Below are 20,132 nucleotides of genomic sequence, written 5' to 3'. Positions count from 1 at the left end.
ATCCTCAAATCACAATCCGATTACATGCGGCATGTGAGCTCATACGGCTCTTTAGAGCGCCGCTTGGGCTGTTCTCAGGGTGGATGTCTCACTCAGGTCCTGTAGTCATTATTTCTCCATGATCTGATGATGTGCTGATGAACTGCAGCGCTGAATAAATCATCTGTACGAGCTCCGTCTGTCCTGAATTATACATTCTGCTGCTCACCAGGCAGAAGAAGCCCAGGCGTGATCCATCAGCGGTGCATGATGGGAAGAGACGGCTTGGGTTGACGGGTTAATTAGAGACGGAGCGAAACAAACATGGCAGCTTTACTGCTCAAGTCTGAATGTCCAGCTGGAATTGAATATTGAGTAGGGGGCGGGGTTTATAATTGAGCTCCGCCTCTCCTTTCACTAACAGCTGGATGGGTGTGGCTAAGCATATTTCACCCAATCAGATTCAAACTGATGTCATCGGAGAAAGACTGACATTACTTAAACAACACAACACAAATACACTTTATAGGCAGCACGGTGGCACAGTGGTTAGCACTGTGGCTCACAGCAAGAAGGTCTCTGGTTCGAGCCCAGGCTGAGTTTGCATGTTCTCCCCGTGTTGGTGTGGGTTTCCTCCGGGTGCTCCGGTTTCCCCCACAGTCCAAACACATGCACTATAGGGGAATGGATCAACTCAATTGGCCATAGTGTGTGTGTGTGTGTGTGTGTGAGTGTGTGTGTGGATGGGTGTTTCCCAGTACTGGATTGCAGCTGGAAGTATATCCGCTGCATAAAACATATGCTGAAATAGTTGGTGGTTCATTCCGCTGTGGTGACTCCTGATGAATAAAGGGACTAAGCAGAAGGAAAATGAATGATGATGATATGTATATTATACACATTGTGGGAGTGTTTAATGCGCTAATATTCATCCATATTAATATATATGATAATCCATATTCATCTGTTAATCCATATATATGCTGGACTGTTCTACGTCACTGTTCTTGAGTGAGTGTAGGTTAGAGTATCTCCATCAGCTCTGTTTAGCCGGTTTCATCTCCATCAGCTCTGCTTCTTAACACAAAACATACAAATTAGACACAGCAGTGTTCTAGCTGTAAAAGATCATTAACTAAAGCCAGAGTAAAGCTGATTCCTCTGTGTGTGTGTGTGTGTGTGTGTGTGTGTGTGTGTGTGTGTGTGTGTGTGTGTGTGATTGTATTATTTTGAATGTTAGCTGGTAGGATGTCATCATGCAGTGCTAGTGTGTGTTGTTAATGCTGTTGTTAGTAGTTCTCCTCATATGTCAGTGTGTGTGGGATGTGTGAAGGGTGTGGCAGGAACAGTGTGTGTGTGATCATATTCTCAGAGGCGTCGCTCGTCTCAGGTTTCCTCAGGTGTATCTTTCACCTCATCATGAAGTAAATGATTAATTCAGAAAAACACAAGCTCATCTGCCCGATCTGGAGATTACAACAGCAGAGCTGAGCGCACCAACGCAGACCTCATCAGACTCTGCAACAGACCTCATCAGACCTAATCAGAACTCAGCAGACTCTGCCACAGACCTCATCAGACCTAATCAGAACTCAGCAGACTCTGCCACGGACCTCATCAGACCTCAACAGACCTCATCAGACCTCATCAGACCTCAGCAGACTCTGCAACAGACCTCATCAGACTCTGCAACAGACCTCATCAGACCTCAGCAGACTCTACAACAGACCTCATCAGACCTCAGCAGACCTCAGCAGACTCTACATCAGACCTCATCAGACCTCTTCAGACCTCATCAGACCTCAGCAGACATCGTCAGACCTCATCAGACTCTGCAACAGACCTCATCAGACCTCAGCAGACTCTACAACAGACCTCATCAGACCTCATCAGACCTCAGCAGACCTCAGCAGACTCTACATCAGACCTCATCAGACCTCTTCAGACCTCATCAGACCTCAGCAGACATCGTCAGACCTCATCAGCAGACCTCATCAGACTTCAGCAGACCTCAGCAGACTCTGCAACAGACCTCAGCAGACCTCAGCAGACCTCATCAGACTCTACATCAGACCTCTTCAGACCTTGTCAGACCTCATCAGACCTCAGCAGACATCGTCAGACCTCATCAGCAGACCTCATCAAACTTCAGCAGACCTCATCAGACCTCAGCAGACCTCATCAGACCTCATCAGACATCATCAGACCTCATCAGACCTCATCAGATATCATCACACATCATCAGACCTCATCAGACCTCATCAGACTCTAAATCAGACCTCAGCAGACCTCATCAGACCTCATCAGACCTCTTCAGACCTAATCAGACTCTACATCAGACCTCATCAGACCTCATCAGACCTCTTCAGACCCCATCAGACCTCAGCAGACATCGTCAGACCTCATCAGCAGACCTCATCAGACTTCAGCAGACCTCATCAGACCTCATCAGCAGACCTTATCAGACCTTATCAGACCTCATCAGACCTCATCAGACCTCATCAGACCTCATCATCAGACCTCATCAGACCTCATCAGACCTCATCAGACCTCATCAGACATCATCAGACCTCATCAGACATCATCAGACCTCATCAGACCTCATCAGACATCATCAGACCTCATCAGACATCATCAGACCTCATCATCAGACCTCATCAGACATCATCAGACCTCATCATCAGACATCATCAGACCTCATCAGACCTCATCAGACCTCATCAGACCTCATCAGACATCATCAGACCTCATCAGACCTCATCAGACCTCATCATCAGACCTCATCATCAGACCTCATCAGACATCATCAGATATCATCAGACCTCATCATCAGACCTCATCAGACCTCATCAGACCTAATCAGACATCATCAGATGAGTGCAGCAGTAAACTCTGCCGTGTGCAGGAGTGTGTGTGTCTGTGTGTGTGTGTTCTGCTGACTGATGTGGAGTTCAGTGCTGATTGTGTCCTTGAGGATAAATACAGCCTCGTCACATTACAGCACCTCCTGTGATTGGCTGAACACTGTTGCCCACGGCAACCGTCCACAGTCTATACAGCGCAACAGATGAGTTCTGCACATACAACACTCCACTGGCTTTCTGGATGAAGATGTGTGTGTGTGTGTGTGTGTGTGTGTGTGTGTGTGTGTGTGTGTGTGTGTGTGTGTGTGTGTGTGTGTGTTGTTAGTAGTTCTCATATGTCAGTGTGTGTGGGATGTGTGAAGGGTGTGGCAGGAACAGTGTGTGTGTGATCATATTCTCAGAGGCGTCGCTCGTCTCAGGTTTCCTCAGGTGTATCTTTCACCTCATCATGAAGTAAATGATTCATTCAGAAAAACACAAGCTCATCTGCCCGATCTGGAGATTACAACAGCAGAGCTGAGCGCACCAACGCAGACCTCATCAGACCTCATCAGACTCTGCATCAGACCTCAGCAGACCTCATCAGACCTCTTCAGCAGACCTCATCAGACCTAATCAGACCTCAGCAGACTCTGCAACAGACCTCTTCAGACCTCATCAGACCTCAGCAGACTCTGCAACAGACCTCAGCAGACCTCATCAGACTCTACATCAGACCTCATCAGACCTCTTCAGACCTCATCAGACCTCATCAGACTCTGCAACAGACCTCATCAGACATCAGCAGACTCTACATCAGACCTCATCAGACCTCTTCAGACCTCAGCAGACATCATCAGACCTCATCAGCAGACCTCATCAGACTTCAGCAGACCTCAGCACACTCTGCAACAGACCTCATCAGACCTCATCAGACTCTACATCAGACCTCATCAGACCTCTTCAGACCTCATCAGACCTCAGCAGACATCATCAGACCTCATCAGCAGACCTCATCAGACTTCAGCAGACCTCAGCAGACTCTGCAACAGACCTCATCAGACTCTACATCAGACCTCATCAGACCTCATCAGACCTCAGCAGACATCATCAGACCTCATCAGCAGACCTCATCAAACTTCAACAGACCTCATCAGACCTCAGCAGACCTCATCAGACATCATCAGACCTCATCAGACTCTACATCAGACCTCATCAGACATCATCAGACCTCAGCAGACCTCATCAGACATCATCAGACCTCATCAGACTCTAAATCAGACCTCATCAGACATCATCAGACCTCATCAGACCTCTTCAGACCTAATCAGACTCTACATCAGACCTCATCAGACCTCATCAGACCTCTTCAGACCTCATCAGACCTCAGCAGACATCATCAGACCTCATCAGCAGACCTCATCAGACTTCAGCAGACCTCATCAGACCTCATCAGCAGACCTCATCAGACCTTATCAGACCTCATCAGACCTCATCAGACCTCATCAGACCTCATCATCAGACCTCATCAGACCTCATCATCAGACCTCATCAGACCTCATCAGACCTCATCAGACCTCATCATCAGACCTCATCAGACATCATCAGACCTCATCAGACCTCATCAGACCTCATCATCAGACCTCATCAGACATCATCAGACCTCATCATCAGACATCATCAGACCTCATCAGACCTCATCAGACCTCATCAGACCTCATCAGACATCATCAGACCTCATCAGACCTCATCAGACCTCATCATCAGACCTCATCATCAGACCTCATCAGACCTCATCAGACCTAATCAGACATCATCAGATGAGTGCAGCAGTAAACTCTGCCGTGTGCAGGAGTGTGTGTGTCTGTGTGTGTGTGTTCTGCTGACTGATGTGGAGTTCAGTGCTGATTGTGTCCTTGAGGATAAATACAGCCTCGTCACATTACAGCAGCTCCTGTGATTGGCTGAACACTGTTGCCCACGGCAACCGTCCACAGTCTATACAGCGCAACAGATGAGTTCTGCACATACAACACTCCACTGGCTTTCTGGATGAAGATGTGTGTGTGTGTGTGTGTGTGTGTGTGTGTGTGTGTGTGTGTGTGTGTGTGTGTGTGTGTGTGTGTGTGTGTGTGTGTGTACTGCAGTATTGTGCTGTTTTGAGTGTGATCTCTGAGAGGTCTCCATCATGCAGTGTCCAGTTCTGCCAGCTCTCTCTGTCTGATCGACCTTTCTACACTTTAAGCTGTTTTGAAGCACTCCTCTCACACACACACACACACACACACACACACACACACACACACACACACACACACACTGCGCCTGTGTTTTACAGGAATGCATAACAGCTAAATCAGATTAGCATAGTTGCTAGCATTAGCCCACATGTCATAATCTCAAACAGGCAAAAGGCGCCTGATGATGAACACACAGAGAAACTGACCAATGCAGGCGCTGTGTTAGGGGGGTTTGTTTGTTTGTTTGTTTGTGTGTGTTTGTTTTTTTGTGGTTGTTTGTTTGTTTGTGCTTGTTTGTTTGTTTGTTTTTGTTTGTTTGTGTGTGTGTGTTTGTTTTTGTTTGTGTGTGTGTGTGTGTGTGTGTTTGTTTTTGTTTGTGCTTGTTTGTTTGTTTTTGTTTGTGTGTGTTTGTTTTTGTTTGTGTGTGTTTGTTTGTTTGTGCTTGTTTGTTTGTTTTTGTTTGTGTGTGTGTGTGTGTGTGTGTTTGTTTGTTTGTGCTTGTTTGTTTGTTTTTGTTTGTGTGTGTGTGTGTGTTTGTTTGTTTGTGCTTGTTTGTTTGTTTTTTGTTTGTGTGTGTTTGTATGTTTGTGCTTGTTTGTGTTTGTTTGGCTTGTTTGTTTGTTTTTGTTTGGGTGTTTGGGTTTGTGTGTTTGTTTGTTTGTTTGTTTGTTTGTGTTTGTTTGTGTGTTTGGGTTTGTGTGTTTGTTTGTTTGTTTGTTTGTGCTTGTTTGTGTTTGTTTGTGTGTGTTTGGGTTTGTTTGTTTGTTTGTTTGTGTTTGTTTGTGTGTGTGTGTTTGTGTGCATTTGTGTTTAAGTTTGTTTTTGTTTGTTTGTGTTTGTGTGTGTGTGTGTGGGTGTTTGTTTATGTTTGTGTTTATATTTGTGTTCATTTGTGTTTGTTGTGTTTGTGTTTGTTTGTGTATGTGTGTGTTTGTTTGTTTGTGTTTGTTTGTTTGTGTGCATTTGTGTTTGTGTTTAAGTTTGTTTTTGTTTGTTTGTTTGTGTTTGTGTGTGCGTTTCTTTATGTTTATGTTTGTGTTCATTTGTGTTTGTGTTTGTTTTGTGTTTGTGAGTATGTTTGTGATTGTTTGTGTTTATGTTTATGTTTGTTTATGTTTGTTTGTTTGTGTTTGTGTGTGCGTTTGTTTATGTTTATGTTTGTGTTTGTGTTCGTTTGTGTTTGTTTGTTTGTGTTTGTGTGTTTGTTTGTGTCATTTATGATTGTTTGTGTTTGATTGTGTTTGTGTTCATGTTTATGTTTGTTTGTTTGTGTTTGTGGGTTTTTGCAGCATCTGAATGTGAGACTGTATTGTGTGTGTGTGTGTGTGTGTGTGTGTGTGTGTGTGTGTGTGTGTGTGTGTGTGTGTGTGTGTGTGTGTGTGTGCCAGCAGATGAACACACACTCCGTCTGATTAATCCAACAGTTGCCAATACACTGAGCAGTTACAGTAAAACTGCTGGGCCATTAGAGTGCATCTGTCAATCAAACTGACTCTCGGCTCCGCCCACCGCCCGCATCCAATAGAAAACCAGCTATATCAGTCCAGACATGCTGGAGAGAGCAGCCGTTGGTGCTGATAGATGGAGGTTACTGTGGGAGCAGGCACGACAGTTACTGAGAGCAATCACTCACACGCACACACACGCACACACATACACACACACACACACACACACACACACACCTGCTCTTCTAGTGTTTACGCTTTGAGCTGTAGCTCCTCAACTGTGCGCAGGTTATGTTGTGTGTGTGTGTGTGTGTGTGCGTGCGTGTGTGTGTGTGTGTGTGTGCGTGTGTGTGTGTGTGTGTGCGCGCTGAGCTCTGCAACAGGATTAGAGTGCTGCAGCTCGTCTCGGTGTGCTTCCTCTGCTGTGCTCTAATGTTTTCACAGCACACTTTATCTGAGTGTAATTAAACATAGCGATGAACAACGACACGGAGCATTTCAGAACACACACACACACACACACACACACACACACACACACACACACAGTCAGAGCAGCTACACAGACACACACTGACGGGTCAAACTGAAGAGCGTCTAGCCCAGAGGTGTCCGAACTGGGTCCTGGAGGGCTGCTGTCCTGCAGGTGTAGCTCCAGCTCACCTCAACACACCTGCACAGATGTCTCCAGAAAGCCCAGTGAGAGCCTGATCAGCGAGCCCAGGTGTGTGTGACTCAGACTGAGCTAAACCCTGCAGGACACCGGCCCTCTATAGTCTGGACACCCCTGATTTAGCTGCTCCAGAGCGCCACCTTCAGCAATGTCCAAACGCTGAACACAAGCGCTAGCCTTATTTCTCAGTGAATTAAAACAGCAATGTTCAGGATTGAGCTAGACTAATAAAAACTGAGTTAATTAATCAAATATAGGCCTCAAATCACCTGTAAACGTGTTTAACTGGAGGTATTCCTGATGATTCTGTGCTGTAGATAAACAACAGGGTCTGTTTCAGTGCATTAATGATGAGAGGTTTCCATTTTGCTGGAGTCCATACACACATGCACATACATCTACACACAGACACCATCTCTACTGCAGGTTGACCAGGTTTCTATATAATAACTGATAATGATCTTAGTAATCAGAGATTAGTTAATTATAGTTATTAGTAGCTAATAAAGTCATGGATAACTCCTCTGATTTGGACTGTAATTCAGTATTCTCCACCATCTGTGGAGCTGCTTTGAAACATGTCTCCGCTGGCTTGCTTGGTTTGGGACTTGTGGAGCTGTGCATGGTTGGATTTGCTCTTCAGTGGTTGGACTGTCAGCCGTGGAGATGAACTGATCTGAACTGAATTTGCAGCATCGTGTCCCACAGGAGTGCAGCTTCCGAAAGTCTTCATATCTGCCGTTTAAAGCAGAATGTTGTGTGTGTTTCTTCTTCTTCAGATGGCAGGAGGCCGTACATCTACCGATGCCGCTCGCCCAACATGGAGGTGTTCAGCTGCTGGTGGCACCCGGTGGAGAAGCAGAATAACGTGAGCTACACGCTACTGTACAGCACCGGGTGAGTGCCGCTGCTCTCTCTGGAGGAGGAGGAGGATTTTAATAACGATGATGATAATATTAATGATGTGTGTGTGTGTGTGTGTGTGTGTGTGTGTGTGTTTCTCAGCAGTGAGCAAGCTCCACAAGAGTGTCCGGATTACGTGAGCGCAGGCCCCAACAGCTGCTTCTTTGACGCCAAACACACTCAGGTCTGGAAGGTGTACTGCATGAACGTGACGGCACACACTCGCGCCGGGCCCATCATCTCACAGAGACACTGCCTGGACGTGGCTGATATAGGTGATGCTTTACACTAGTAATCAAGTACTAGTAGAATAGAGGAAACCACGTTTTATAATACTCATATTCATACCACAGTAACTGTTTATTGATATTCATACTACAGTTGCTGTTTATCTGTAAATAATATTTACACAGTAAACTGTTCACACTTCATTAATTCTCATTTTTGAATGTGGATATTTCTTCATAATATGCTTGATTCTTATACATACAGTGCATCAGGAGAGTATTGACAGCGCTTGACTTTTCCCACATTTGTTTATGTTACAGCCTTATTCCGAACTGGATTAAACGCATGCATTTCCTCAACATTCTACACACTATCCACCATAATGACAATGTGAAGAAAGAGTTATTGAAATTGTTGTAAATTTATTAAAAATAAACAAGCTGTAAGATCAGATGTACATCAGTATTGACAGCCTTTACTCAATACTTTGTCTCTGCTCCTTTAGCAGTGATTACAGCCTCAAGTCTTGTTGAATATGATGCCACAAGCTCGGCACACCTGTCTTTAGGGATTTTGGCCCATTCCTCTTTGCAGTACCTCTCAAGCTCTATCAGGTTGGATGGAAGCGATGGTGTACAGCCATTTTCAGATCTCTCCACAGATGGTCAATAGGATTTAAGTCTGGGCTCTGGCTGGGCCACTCCAGGACATTCACTGAGTTGTTGTGAAGCCACTACAGTGATATTTTGGTGGTGTGCTTTGGGTCATTGTCCTGCTGGAAGATGAAGCGTCGCCCCAGTCTGAGGTCAAGAGCACTCTGAAGCAGGTCTTCATTCAGGATGTCTCTGTACATCGGTGCATTCATCTTTCCCTCTATCCTGACTAGTCTTCCAGTTCCTGCTGCTGAAGAACATCTCCACAGCATGATGCTGCCACCACCATGCTTCACTGTAGGGATGCTATTAGCCTGGTGATGAGCGCTGCCTGCTTTTCTCCAAACGTAACGCCTGGCGTTCACTCCAAAGAGTTTAGTTTGAGTCTCATCAGAGCAGAGAGTTTAGTTTCTGATGGTCTGAGAGTCCTTCAGACACCTTTTGGTAAACTCCAGGCGGGGAGTGTCTTCAGTCTGGCGTCTCTACCATACAGGCCTGATTGGTGGATTGCTGCACAGATGGTTGTCCTTCTGTAAGGTTCTCCTCTCTCCACAGAAGAACGCTGGAGCTCAGACAGAGTGACCATCGGGTTATTGATCACCTCCCTGACTAAGGCCCTTCTCCCCCGATCACTCAGCTTAGATGGCCGGCCAGCTCTAGGAAGAGTCCTGATGGTTAAACATCTTCCACTTACGGATGATGGAGGCCGCTGTGCTCATTGGAGCTTTCAGAGCAGCAGACATGTTTCTGTAACCTTCCCCAGCCTTGTGCCTCCAGACAATCCTGTCTCAGAGGTCTACAGACAATTCCTTTGTCTTCACGCTTGGTTTGTGCTTTGACATGCACTATCAACCCTGGGCCCTTATATAGACAGGTGTCTGCCTTTTCAGATCAGCTGAATTGAGCACAGGTGAACTCTAATGAAGCTGCTGAAACATCTCCAGAATGATCAGAGGAAACAGAATGCTGAGCTCAATGTAGAGCTACACACCAAAGGCTGTCAATACTGATGTACATCTGATTTATCAGCTTTTTATTCTTAATAAATTTAATAAACCTTTCTTCACATTGTCATTATGGGGGATAGTGTGTAGAATGTTGAGGAAATCAATCAATTGAACCCATTTTGGAATAAGGCTGGAACATAAACAAATGTGGTAAAGTCAAGCGCTGTCAACCCTTCCCGGGTGCACTGTACATATGTTTTTCCAGTGTAGAGGAGTTATATGACAGTGATAGTGTTGAATGCACCTCTAGTGGAGGGAATATTTGATGGAGCAGCTCATATTAAAGTGTTTCTCTATACAGCTTTAATGATGCTGCTGTTTCTAAATCTACTCCATTTGAACTGAAGGATTTAAACTCAATTAGTGACTCTATCAGTAAACACTGACAGTGAGGCAGTCAGATCACACTGCCATAAAAGTCATCTAAATGTAATCTATAATCAGATGACATTGCCATACATGTGTGATCTAAGAGATCATATTACTGACGACACATTCTGTCATGCAGTCGTGGCTGCAGTCTTCATCAGTGTGCTTCATATATCATCAGAAGAGACATGCTGATGTTGGAGACTCAGTGCTGCGTCAGACATGAGGAGGATTGTTCAGAGTGTTTGTTTGTCTGCTGTGTGCTGAGCATGAATATCCCCCAGACACCTGTGTTAATGAGTCCCGCGTGTGTGTGTGTGTGTTCCGCAGTGGAGCCCGACCCACCCTTCAACCTGACCTACACCCTGCTGAATGACTCCACCTGCGGGTCGTCCTGCTCCGTCCTGCTGTCCTGGATGTACCCCATCGCTGCAGAGGTGAACCAGGGCTGGATCACGCTGGTGTACGAGCTGCGGTACCGAAACCTGCTGCAGCCAAACACCTGGAAGGTGTGTGTGTGTGTGTGTGTGTGTGTGTGTTCATCTGAAGGCAGTAACCCTGTAAACCGTTACAGGAGAACCCCCTGTGCTCTGAAATGTGTGGTTTCTGATCATTTTGATGTCAACCCCATGAGATTACAGATCAGCAGTGTGGACGCTGTAGATGTCGTCACAGTGGGTTTACATAAAACCCTTTCACAACCGTATTTCGGTGTTTTTCTTGACAAAAGCCTCGTCTAAAAGCCTCTTAAGGCGAGATGCTGATGTGAACTAAGGGCACTGTGTGTTTTTAAAGCTTAAAGGTTCAGCAGAGTTTATCGAGTTCAGTCAGACTGTAGATCTCCAACACTCTACAGAACCTGACGACTTTAATGCTAAAACATGACAACACTCGACATGTTTAGCGCATGCTGCAGGAACAGCTACAGATATTCCTGTCTATAATCTCACACACACTTGATACTATCATAATACCTCGTCTTCTAGTTGATCATAAAGAGTCAGAAGGTGGATTTCTCTGCTGGATCAGCTGATGATCTGCATCTCAATCATCACCAACACTGCAGAAGACCTACTGGAACCCACATGGAGCCAAGATTCTCACAGTAATCAGTCAAGTTTGGTGAAGGAGAAATCATGGTTTGGGGTTTCATCATTCAGTATGGGGGCGTGCGAGAGATCTGCAGAGTGGATGATCAACATCAACAGTCTGAGGTATCAAGACATCTGTGCTGCCCATTACATTACAAACCACAGGAGAGGGACAATTCTCCAGCAGGATAGCGCTCCTTCTCATACTTCAGCCTCCCCATCAAAGCTCCTGAAAGCAGAGGAGGTCAAGCTGCTCCATGATTGGCCAACCCAGTCACCAGACATGAACATTATTGAGCAGGTCTGGGGTAAGATGGAGGAGGAGGTGTTGAAGATGAACACAAAGACTCTTGATGAACTCTGGGAGTCCTGCAAGAAGGCTTTCTTCACCATTCCAGATGACTTTATTAATCAGTGATTTGAGTCATGTCAGAGATGTATGGATGCAGTCCTCCAAGCTCATGATGGAGTCAGACACAATATTCATTCTGTTTCCACTGCAGCATGAGCACATATTCTATACTGGACATTATTGAAGGTTCAGTGAGCAGACTTTAGTCTGAGCAGAGTCAGACCTTACTGTCCTAATCAAATCAGTCAACATCAAGACATGATCAGATTATATTGTGCTCAAATAAGCCTCATCTAGAGGCCTTTACCTTTCATATAAGACACTTCTGATACCAGATCATCAACTAGAAGTCCAGTTATTATCTGCTGCTCCTAAAACTTGGAGAGGCTTCAAGACTTCTGTCAGGGAGTGTATATAGTGAGTTTAGTTCATGCACCCTTCACCTGATTCATATTCTCTAAAATCAGGTGATGAGAGAATGCTGATGTGTGTGTGTGTGTGTGTGTGCACAGGTGAAGGAGCGTCTGCGGGAGCGGCAGGTGGAGCTGTTTGATCTGCCGGTGGGTTCATATGAGTGTGTGGTGCGCTGCCGATCCACCAACAGCAAACACTGGAGCGAGTGGAGCCAACCCATCAACTTTACTGTCAGCGGCAGACCTGTGTCTGGTACATACACACACACACACACACACACACACACAAACTCAAACATACACTCACACACTGGCGTTTGTCTAACTGTGTGTGTGTGTGTGTGTGTGTGTGTGTGTGTGTGTGTGTGTGTCACTCAGATCGGATGTTGGTCTTCATCTTCATGGCCACTGTGGCCGTCATGACCTTCCTCATCATCGCCTGCGGCATCGTCCCTCAGGGGCAAGAGGTCAGACATCACCTGTAATCTGCACAGACATCACCTGTAGAGCTCAGAGCTGCAGATCATTGAACATCAGAAAACTAATCAGACAATACTGAAAGATCACTTTACATTTAATCAGTAGTGCTGCTGTTATTATTCATGGACGGAGACAGGTGTGTGTGTGTGTGTGTGTGTGTGTGTGTGTGTGTGTGTGTGTGCGTGCGTGCGTGCGTGCGTTTGTGTGTGTGTGCGTGTGTGTGTGTGTGTGTGTGTGCGTGCGTGCGTGTGTGTGTGTGTGTGTGTGTGTGTGTGTGTGTGTGTGTGTGTGTGTGTGTTATTGTCTGACTTTTGTCTTTTATTTTTATTTTCCAGCAGGATTAAAGCGTTTTTCCTGCCACCGATTCCCAAACCGCGCATTCTAGGACTTGAGCCCACACTGCTGAAGGTCAGACTCTCTCTCTCTCTCTCTCTCTCTCACACACACACACACACATTTTCTCAAACATACAGTGTGTGTGTGTGTGTGTTTCCAGTTCTGTGTGTGTTTGTCCTCCTGCCGCATTTGTGAATGCAGGAAATACCTTAGCAACCGCATGACGACACCACGACAGCCAGCACAACACACAGATGCTGCATCACTAATGCACCCTCTCCACATTAGCGGGTCTCTCAGTAGTGGAAGGCTTCAGAGTCCGAGTAAACTAATAATTTGGCTGAAATAAGGACAGAAACACTCCAGGATGGTGTGATCAAGACCTTCAGAAGAGGAAAACACTAGTGTGAGACTGAGAACAGCGAACAGAGCTACTGTCCTGCACCCACACACACTGCACTACACACACCTCACACAAGCAGGAGTTCGCCTTCTGTAATCTGACGCAAAGATGACGTAATACACACAGAAACACAAATCAATGTTCATACAATTAAACAAGTCTAAATATTAAGCTCTGTGAAGGGTTACGATGCTGATGATGTTACCTGCGTGTTGTGAAAGAGTCCGTCATGAGTTTGATCTGGAGATCTTCTCCATAACCTGCTGCTCTTCTGTCTGTCCTGCAGAAGGGGAAGATGGAGGAGATCGATCATCATTTCTCCAGTTTCCACGGATACACGCCGCCGCAGTACAGCATGGAGACGTGGTACGCGGTGAGTGTGGACGCGTGTCCGCTGGCGCCTTCCAATGGCATCCAGAATAAACCAGAGGAGGCGCTGTTCTCCCAGTACATCACCAGTGTGGACGCTCTGCCGCCTGTCCCGTACTGCTGCACTGGCCCCACCCCCTACTGTGAGGGACCGCCTTCTGCAGACCCTGACTCCGCCCAGCCAGAGCTCATGTCCTTCACCGGTATGGATTACAGTGTGATTGTAAACTCCACCCCCAAGCAGCCTCTGTCACATGACTTCTACACGTGTGTGAACGGCGTGACGTCCAGCGGCGCGCTCAACCTGGTGCCCTGCCGGCCTGACACGCAGCTCAGCAAGGGCTATGTGCAGTTCAGGGAAAGCCTGGAGGAGGAAGCTGAGAAAAACAGCCAGCTGGTGGCGCTGTTGGAGAAGCAGAGGGAGGCGGGGCCTGATGGAGAGGCCAGCAGAGCGGCCACGCCCCTGCTCCCGCCCACAGACTGAGTGCTAATCAGGAGCTACCATATGCACATGCGACATGCAATCTGTCTCACACACACACACACACACACACACACGTAACACATAAAAATCCCCACACATTAACACACTCTGCTTTGTTTTTGTGAATTGTGGGGACATTCCATAGGTTTCCATTGTGTTTATACTGTTCTAACTGTATTTTCCATCACACTGACCCGACCCAACCCCCCTACAGGACACCGTGTGCAGTGACACTTTCTAAACAACACTCATTCTGGGTCATTGATAAATGGGTTCATAGTTCACCTTCTCCTGTAATGCCTGGGTCAGACCTGTGACGTTATACAAGTGTATGTTCTGATGTCACACAACACAAACACACACACACTCTAACTCAACACACTGACTAACATACACACTAACTCGTGCGCGCACACACACACACACACACACACACACACACACATACACACACACACTAATGTGCACGCTAATTCAAACACACACAAACTTACTAACACACACACACACTTGCATATTAACACACACATGCATATTAACTCAAGCCTGTCCAATGAACATGAAGCAATGGAAGGCTGTAGATGCCAAACTCACAGCTTTTGATTTCACTACACGTCACACACACACAAATACAGAAACACACACTCACTCAAGCAAGCACACACTCCAACACAAGCACACACCACACAAACACATGCACAAACACACCCAAAGCAGGAATATTTCTGAGAGAGCGGAGAGCTCTTAGCTTCCTCACTGTGAGCCGTCCGTCAGGCTCCTCCCCCTGCGGATGCGATTGGTCGGAGTTTCGATTGCAGGAATTATTTACAAGCCATGAAAACACAAATATGCACACCACCAAAGACACACACGAGAGTGTGAACGCGACTGGAGCGCAGGATTACTGATGAACTACAGCAGCGGCCGTGTGTTCAGAGCGGATGAGAAGAATGTAGGATTGAGGAGATGAGTGGACAGCACTGTAACACTACTGTAACGATACTGTAACATTACTGTAACGATACTGTAACACTACTGTAACATTACTGTAACGATACTGTAACACTACTGTAACACTACTGTAATGATACTGTAACATTACTGTAACAATACTGTAACATTACTGTAACGATACTATAACATTACTGTAACGATACTGTAACACTACTGTAACACTACTGTAATGATACTGTAACATTACTGTAACTATACTGTAAAATTACTGTAACGATACTATAACATTACTGTAACGATTCTGCAACATTACTGTAACAATACTATAACATTACTGTAACGATTCTGCAACATTACTGTAACAATACTATAACATTACTGTAACGATACTGTTACATTACTGTAACGATACTGTAACATTACTGTAACAATACTGCAACGATACAGTAACATTACTGTAACAATTCTGCAATGATACAGTAACATTACTGTAACAATTCTGCAACGATACAGTAACATTAATGTAACGATACTGTCACATTACTGTAACTATACTGTAACATTACTGTAATGATACTATAACATTACTGTAACGATACAATAACATTACTGTAATGATGCTGTTACAATACTGCAACGATACAGTAACATTACTGTAATGATACTGTAACGATACTATAACATTACTGTAATGATGCTGTTACAATACTGCAATGATACAGTAACATTAATGTAACGATACTGTCACATTACTGTAACTATACTGTAACATTACTGTAACGATACTATAACATTACTGTAACGATACTGTAACACTACTGTAATGATACTGTAACATTACTGTAACTATACTGTAACGATACTATAACATTACTGTAACGATTCTGCAACATTACTGTAACAATACTATAACATTACTGTAACGATTCTGCAACATTACTGTAACAATACTATAACATTACTGTAACGATACTGTTACATTACTGTAACGATACTGTAACATTACTGTAACAATACTGCAACGATACAGTAACATTACTGTAACAATTCTGCAATGATACAGTAACATTACTGTAACAATTCTGCAACGATACAGTAACATTAATGTAACGATACTGTCACATTACTGTAACTATACTGTAACATTACTGTAATGATACTATAACATTACTGTAACGATACAATAACATTACTGTAATGATGCTGTTACAATACTGCAACGATACAGTAACATTACTGTAATGATACTGTAACGATACAATAACATTACTGTAATGATGCTGTTACAATACTGCAACGATACAGTAACATTACTGTAATGATACTGTAACGATACTATAACATTACTGTAATGATACAATAACATTACTGTAACGATACTGTAACATTACTGTAATGATACTCTAAAGGTACTATAACATTACTGTAATGAAACTATAACATTACTGTAACGATACTATAACATTATCGTAACAATACTGTAACAATACTGTAATGATCATCACACCACTGTGATGTTACTGTAGCGCTACTGTGATGTTACTGTAAAGCTACTGTGATGTTACTGTAAAGCTACTGTGATGTTACTGTAAAGCTACTGTGATGTTACTGTAGCGCTACTGTGATGTTACTGTAAAGCTACTGTGATTTTACTGTAAAGCTACTGTGATGTTACTGTAGCGCTACTGTGATGTTACTGTAGCGCTACTGTGATGTTACTGTAGCGCCACTGTGATGTTACTGTAGCGCTACTGTGATGTTACTGTAAAGCTACTGTGATGTTACTGTAAAGCTACTGTGATGTTACTGTAGCGCTACTGTGATGTTACTGTAGCGCTTCTGTGATGTTACTGTAGCGCTACTGTGATGTTACTGTAAAGCTACTGTGATGTTACTGTAGCGCTACTGTGATGTTACTGTAAAGCTACTGTGATGTTACTGTAGCGCTACTGTGATGTTACTGTAAAGCTACTGTGATGTTACTGTAAAGCTACTGTGATGTTACTGTAGCGCTACTGTGATGTTACTGTAAAGCTACTGTGATTTTACTGTAAAGCTACTGTGATGTTACTGTAGCGCTACTGTGATGTTACTGTAGCGCCACTGTGATGTTACTGTAGCGCCACTGTGATGTTACTGTAGCGCTACTGTGATGTTACTGTAAAGCTACTGTGATGTTACTGTAAAGCTACTGTGATGTTACTGTAGCGCTACTGTGATGTTACTGTAAAGCTACTGTAATGTTACTGTAGCGCTACTGTGATGTTACTGTAAAGCTACTGTGATTTTACTGTAAAGCTACTGTGATGTTACTGTAGCGCTACTGTGATGTTACTGTAGCGCCACTGTGATGTTACTGTAGCGCTACTGTGATGTTACTGTAAAGCTACTGTGATGTTACTGTAAAGCTACTGTGATGTTACTGTAGCGCTACTGTGATGTTACTGTAGCGCTTCTGTGATGTTACTGTAGCGCTACTGTGATGTTACTGTAAAGCTACTGTGATGTTACTGTAGCGCTACTGTGATGTTACTGTAGCGCTACTGTGATGTTACTGTAAAGCTACTGTGATGTTACTGTAGCGCTACTGTGATGTTACTGTAAAGCTACTGTGATGTTACTGTAACGCTACTGTGATGTTACTGTAGCGCTACTGTGATGTTACTGTAAAGCTACTGTGATGTTACTGTAACGCTACTGTGATGTTACTGTAGCGCTACTGTGATGTTACTGTAACGCTACTGTGATGTTACTGTAGCACTACTGTGATGTTACTGTAGCGCTTCTGTGATGTTACTGTAGCGCCACTGTGATGTTACTGTAGCGCTTCTGTGATGTTACTGTAGCGCTTCTGTGATGTTACTGTAGCGCTTCTGTGATGTTACTGTAAAGCTACTGTGATGTTACTGTAGCGCTACTGTGATGTTACTGTAGCGCTTCTGTGATGTTACTGTAAAGCTACTGTGATGTTACTGTAGCGCTACTGTGATGTTACTGTAGCGCCACTGTGATGTTACTGTAGCGCTACTCTAATGTTACTATAGTGCTACTGTAATGTTACTGTAAAGCTAATGTGATGTTACTGTAACAACAACGCTGCACTGTAGTGCTACTGTGACATAATGACAGGTGTCTGATGCAGTTGGTCATTCCTCAACCACCGCCAGTGCCCCAGCTCGTTACGGGCTTTATTTTATTATAGATATAAATATATATATATATATATATATATATACACAGCAAACTCTTCATAAAGCAGCACTGCCTGCTCCAGGATTCAGTCTTTATGATTATTATGCAGATCTGGGACTTTCTGATGTACTTATTTTATTAGTTTAGTCTTGTTTTGTTGTTGGCATGAGTCTCATTATTCCACTGAAGCTGATTTCCAGCGTTGTTGCTCTGCTCCATCTGCAGTTGTGATGGCTCTGTACAGTCGTGTGTTCATATCTCGCTGTAATCCTGGTATAATTGGAATCAGCAGGATAAAAGCTGAGATGTTTTAGTTTGTATCATATGAGCTTTAAATGAAGAGCTCCACTCTGATGACGCTTGACCTGCAGCTGTAGGACTCTAGCAGTGATCTACATGCTGAGATATCAACACACAGCTCTCATCTTTATATTATCCATCTACTCTCCTATTGAATCAGGGTTTGGGCTGTGTATTAGCAAATCCGCTTGGCTGATTATTGTGTTTTCGCCTCTTTATGAAGAGTTCTGTCCACACACACACACACACACACACACTCCTGCATTTGGCTTTTCTCTGTGTGTTGTTATGATGCTGTTTTCTGAGCTCTTTATGACGTCTCGTATATAAGAAATATATTTATAGAGAGAGAAAAAAATCTATGCTACTATAATGAGAAGCTGTGTGTGTGCGTGCGTGTGTGTGCGCGTGTGTGTTTGTGTGCGTGTGCGTGCGTGCGTGCGTGTGTGTGTGTGTGTGTGTTGTCGTCTGTGCCTTTACTGGTGTGTTTCTCCTGTTGTTTTTACTGTACAAGCTCACTTGATGAGCAGTGTTCTCCGCAGAGTTCCTCATATAGAGAGGGTTATCTCTCTCTCTCTCTCTCACACACACACACACACACACACACACACACACACAGAGAAGAGACTCGACTCCGTCATGTTTTGTATCTTAGATTATTTTTGTGTTTTCTGTATGCTTCATTTCTCTGCTGATTTGATCATCTGGGGGAAAATCACCTTCCTTAATAAAGATCAAATAAAGCTCAAACCGCGTGTGTGTGTGTGTATGTGTGTGTGCGTGTGTGTGTGTATGTTGTTCCGGGTAACTGCTGTCTGCGTGTTTATACACTCCTGAAGGTCACTGGGTAGGTTATGCAGGTGTTCAGAGGAGCGTTGCAGTTTTGTAAAGTGTGTGTGCACGCGCATGCGTCATGTCCAGTACATCAGACTCGTCTAATGGTTTATTATCCTCTCTGCTGCTTTATAAGAGTCTGTTTAAATCCGCAGGTGAACAGCGCCACCTGCAGGCTGAACAGCGCATGCGCACAGCTGAAGAGAGTGCTGGATCCAGCGAAAAGTCATACATTAATAATACCCGTGTGAGATCAGCTGTGAGACAGACACACACTGCAGATAATAATAATAGTAAAACATGTGCTGGATAAATTGGCGGTTCATTCCGCTGTGGTGACCCTGCATTAAAAAAGGGACTATAAGGTGAAAAGAAAATGAATGAATGAGTGATTAAATATAACAGAGTACTGAGCACATCTGAATTAGACTGAAATCTGGACACATTCCAGACAGAATCCAGATCACAGCTGAAGATCCGGCACCTTTACTTTATTCTTCAGTCTTCAGTCTATTATGACAGACGCGCTGTCCCTTTAAGGGCCCCGGGGCCGGAAGACCCCTGATGATGTCACACGGACG

General features: G+C 44.4%; 1 protein-coding gene across 1 annotated transcript in view; it reads left to right on the top strand.

Moving 5' to 3' along the window:
• Nucleotides 1–14,359, top strand: part of LOC130234064 (growth hormone receptor-like) — a 45,422-nt gene extending 31,063 nt beyond the window's left edge. Inside the window, exons 3-9 of the mRNA XM_056464341.1 lie at nucleotides 7,963–8,080; nucleotides 8,189–8,361; nucleotides 10,674–10,852; nucleotides 12,299–12,452; nucleotides 12,578–12,680; nucleotides 13,015–13,087; nucleotides 13,705–14,359. Coding sequence (XP_056320316.1) covers nucleotides 7,963–8,080; nucleotides 8,189–8,361; nucleotides 10,674–10,852; nucleotides 12,299–12,452; nucleotides 12,578–12,680; nucleotides 13,015–13,087; nucleotides 13,705–14,271 — 1,367 coding nt within the window. The 3' untranslated portion in view covers nucleotides 14,272–14,359. The remainder of the gene's footprint in view (nucleotides 1–7,962; nucleotides 8,081–8,188; nucleotides 8,362–10,673; nucleotides 10,853–12,298; nucleotides 12,453–12,577; nucleotides 12,681–13,014; nucleotides 13,088–13,704) is intronic.
• The last annotated feature ends 5,773 nt before the right edge of the window (nucleotides 14,360–20,132 follow it).

Source organism: Danio aesculapii, chromosome 1, assembly GCF_903798145.1.
Source record: "Danio aesculapii chromosome 1, fDanAes4.1, whole genome shotgun sequence".
In the NCBI taxonomy this organism is placed as follows: Eukaryota; Metazoa; Chordata; class Actinopteri; order Cypriniformes; family Danionidae; genus Danio; species Danio aesculapii.
The sequence above is the reverse complement of the archived record's forward strand: the minus strand, read 5'-3'. Positions and strand labels throughout refer to the sequence as shown.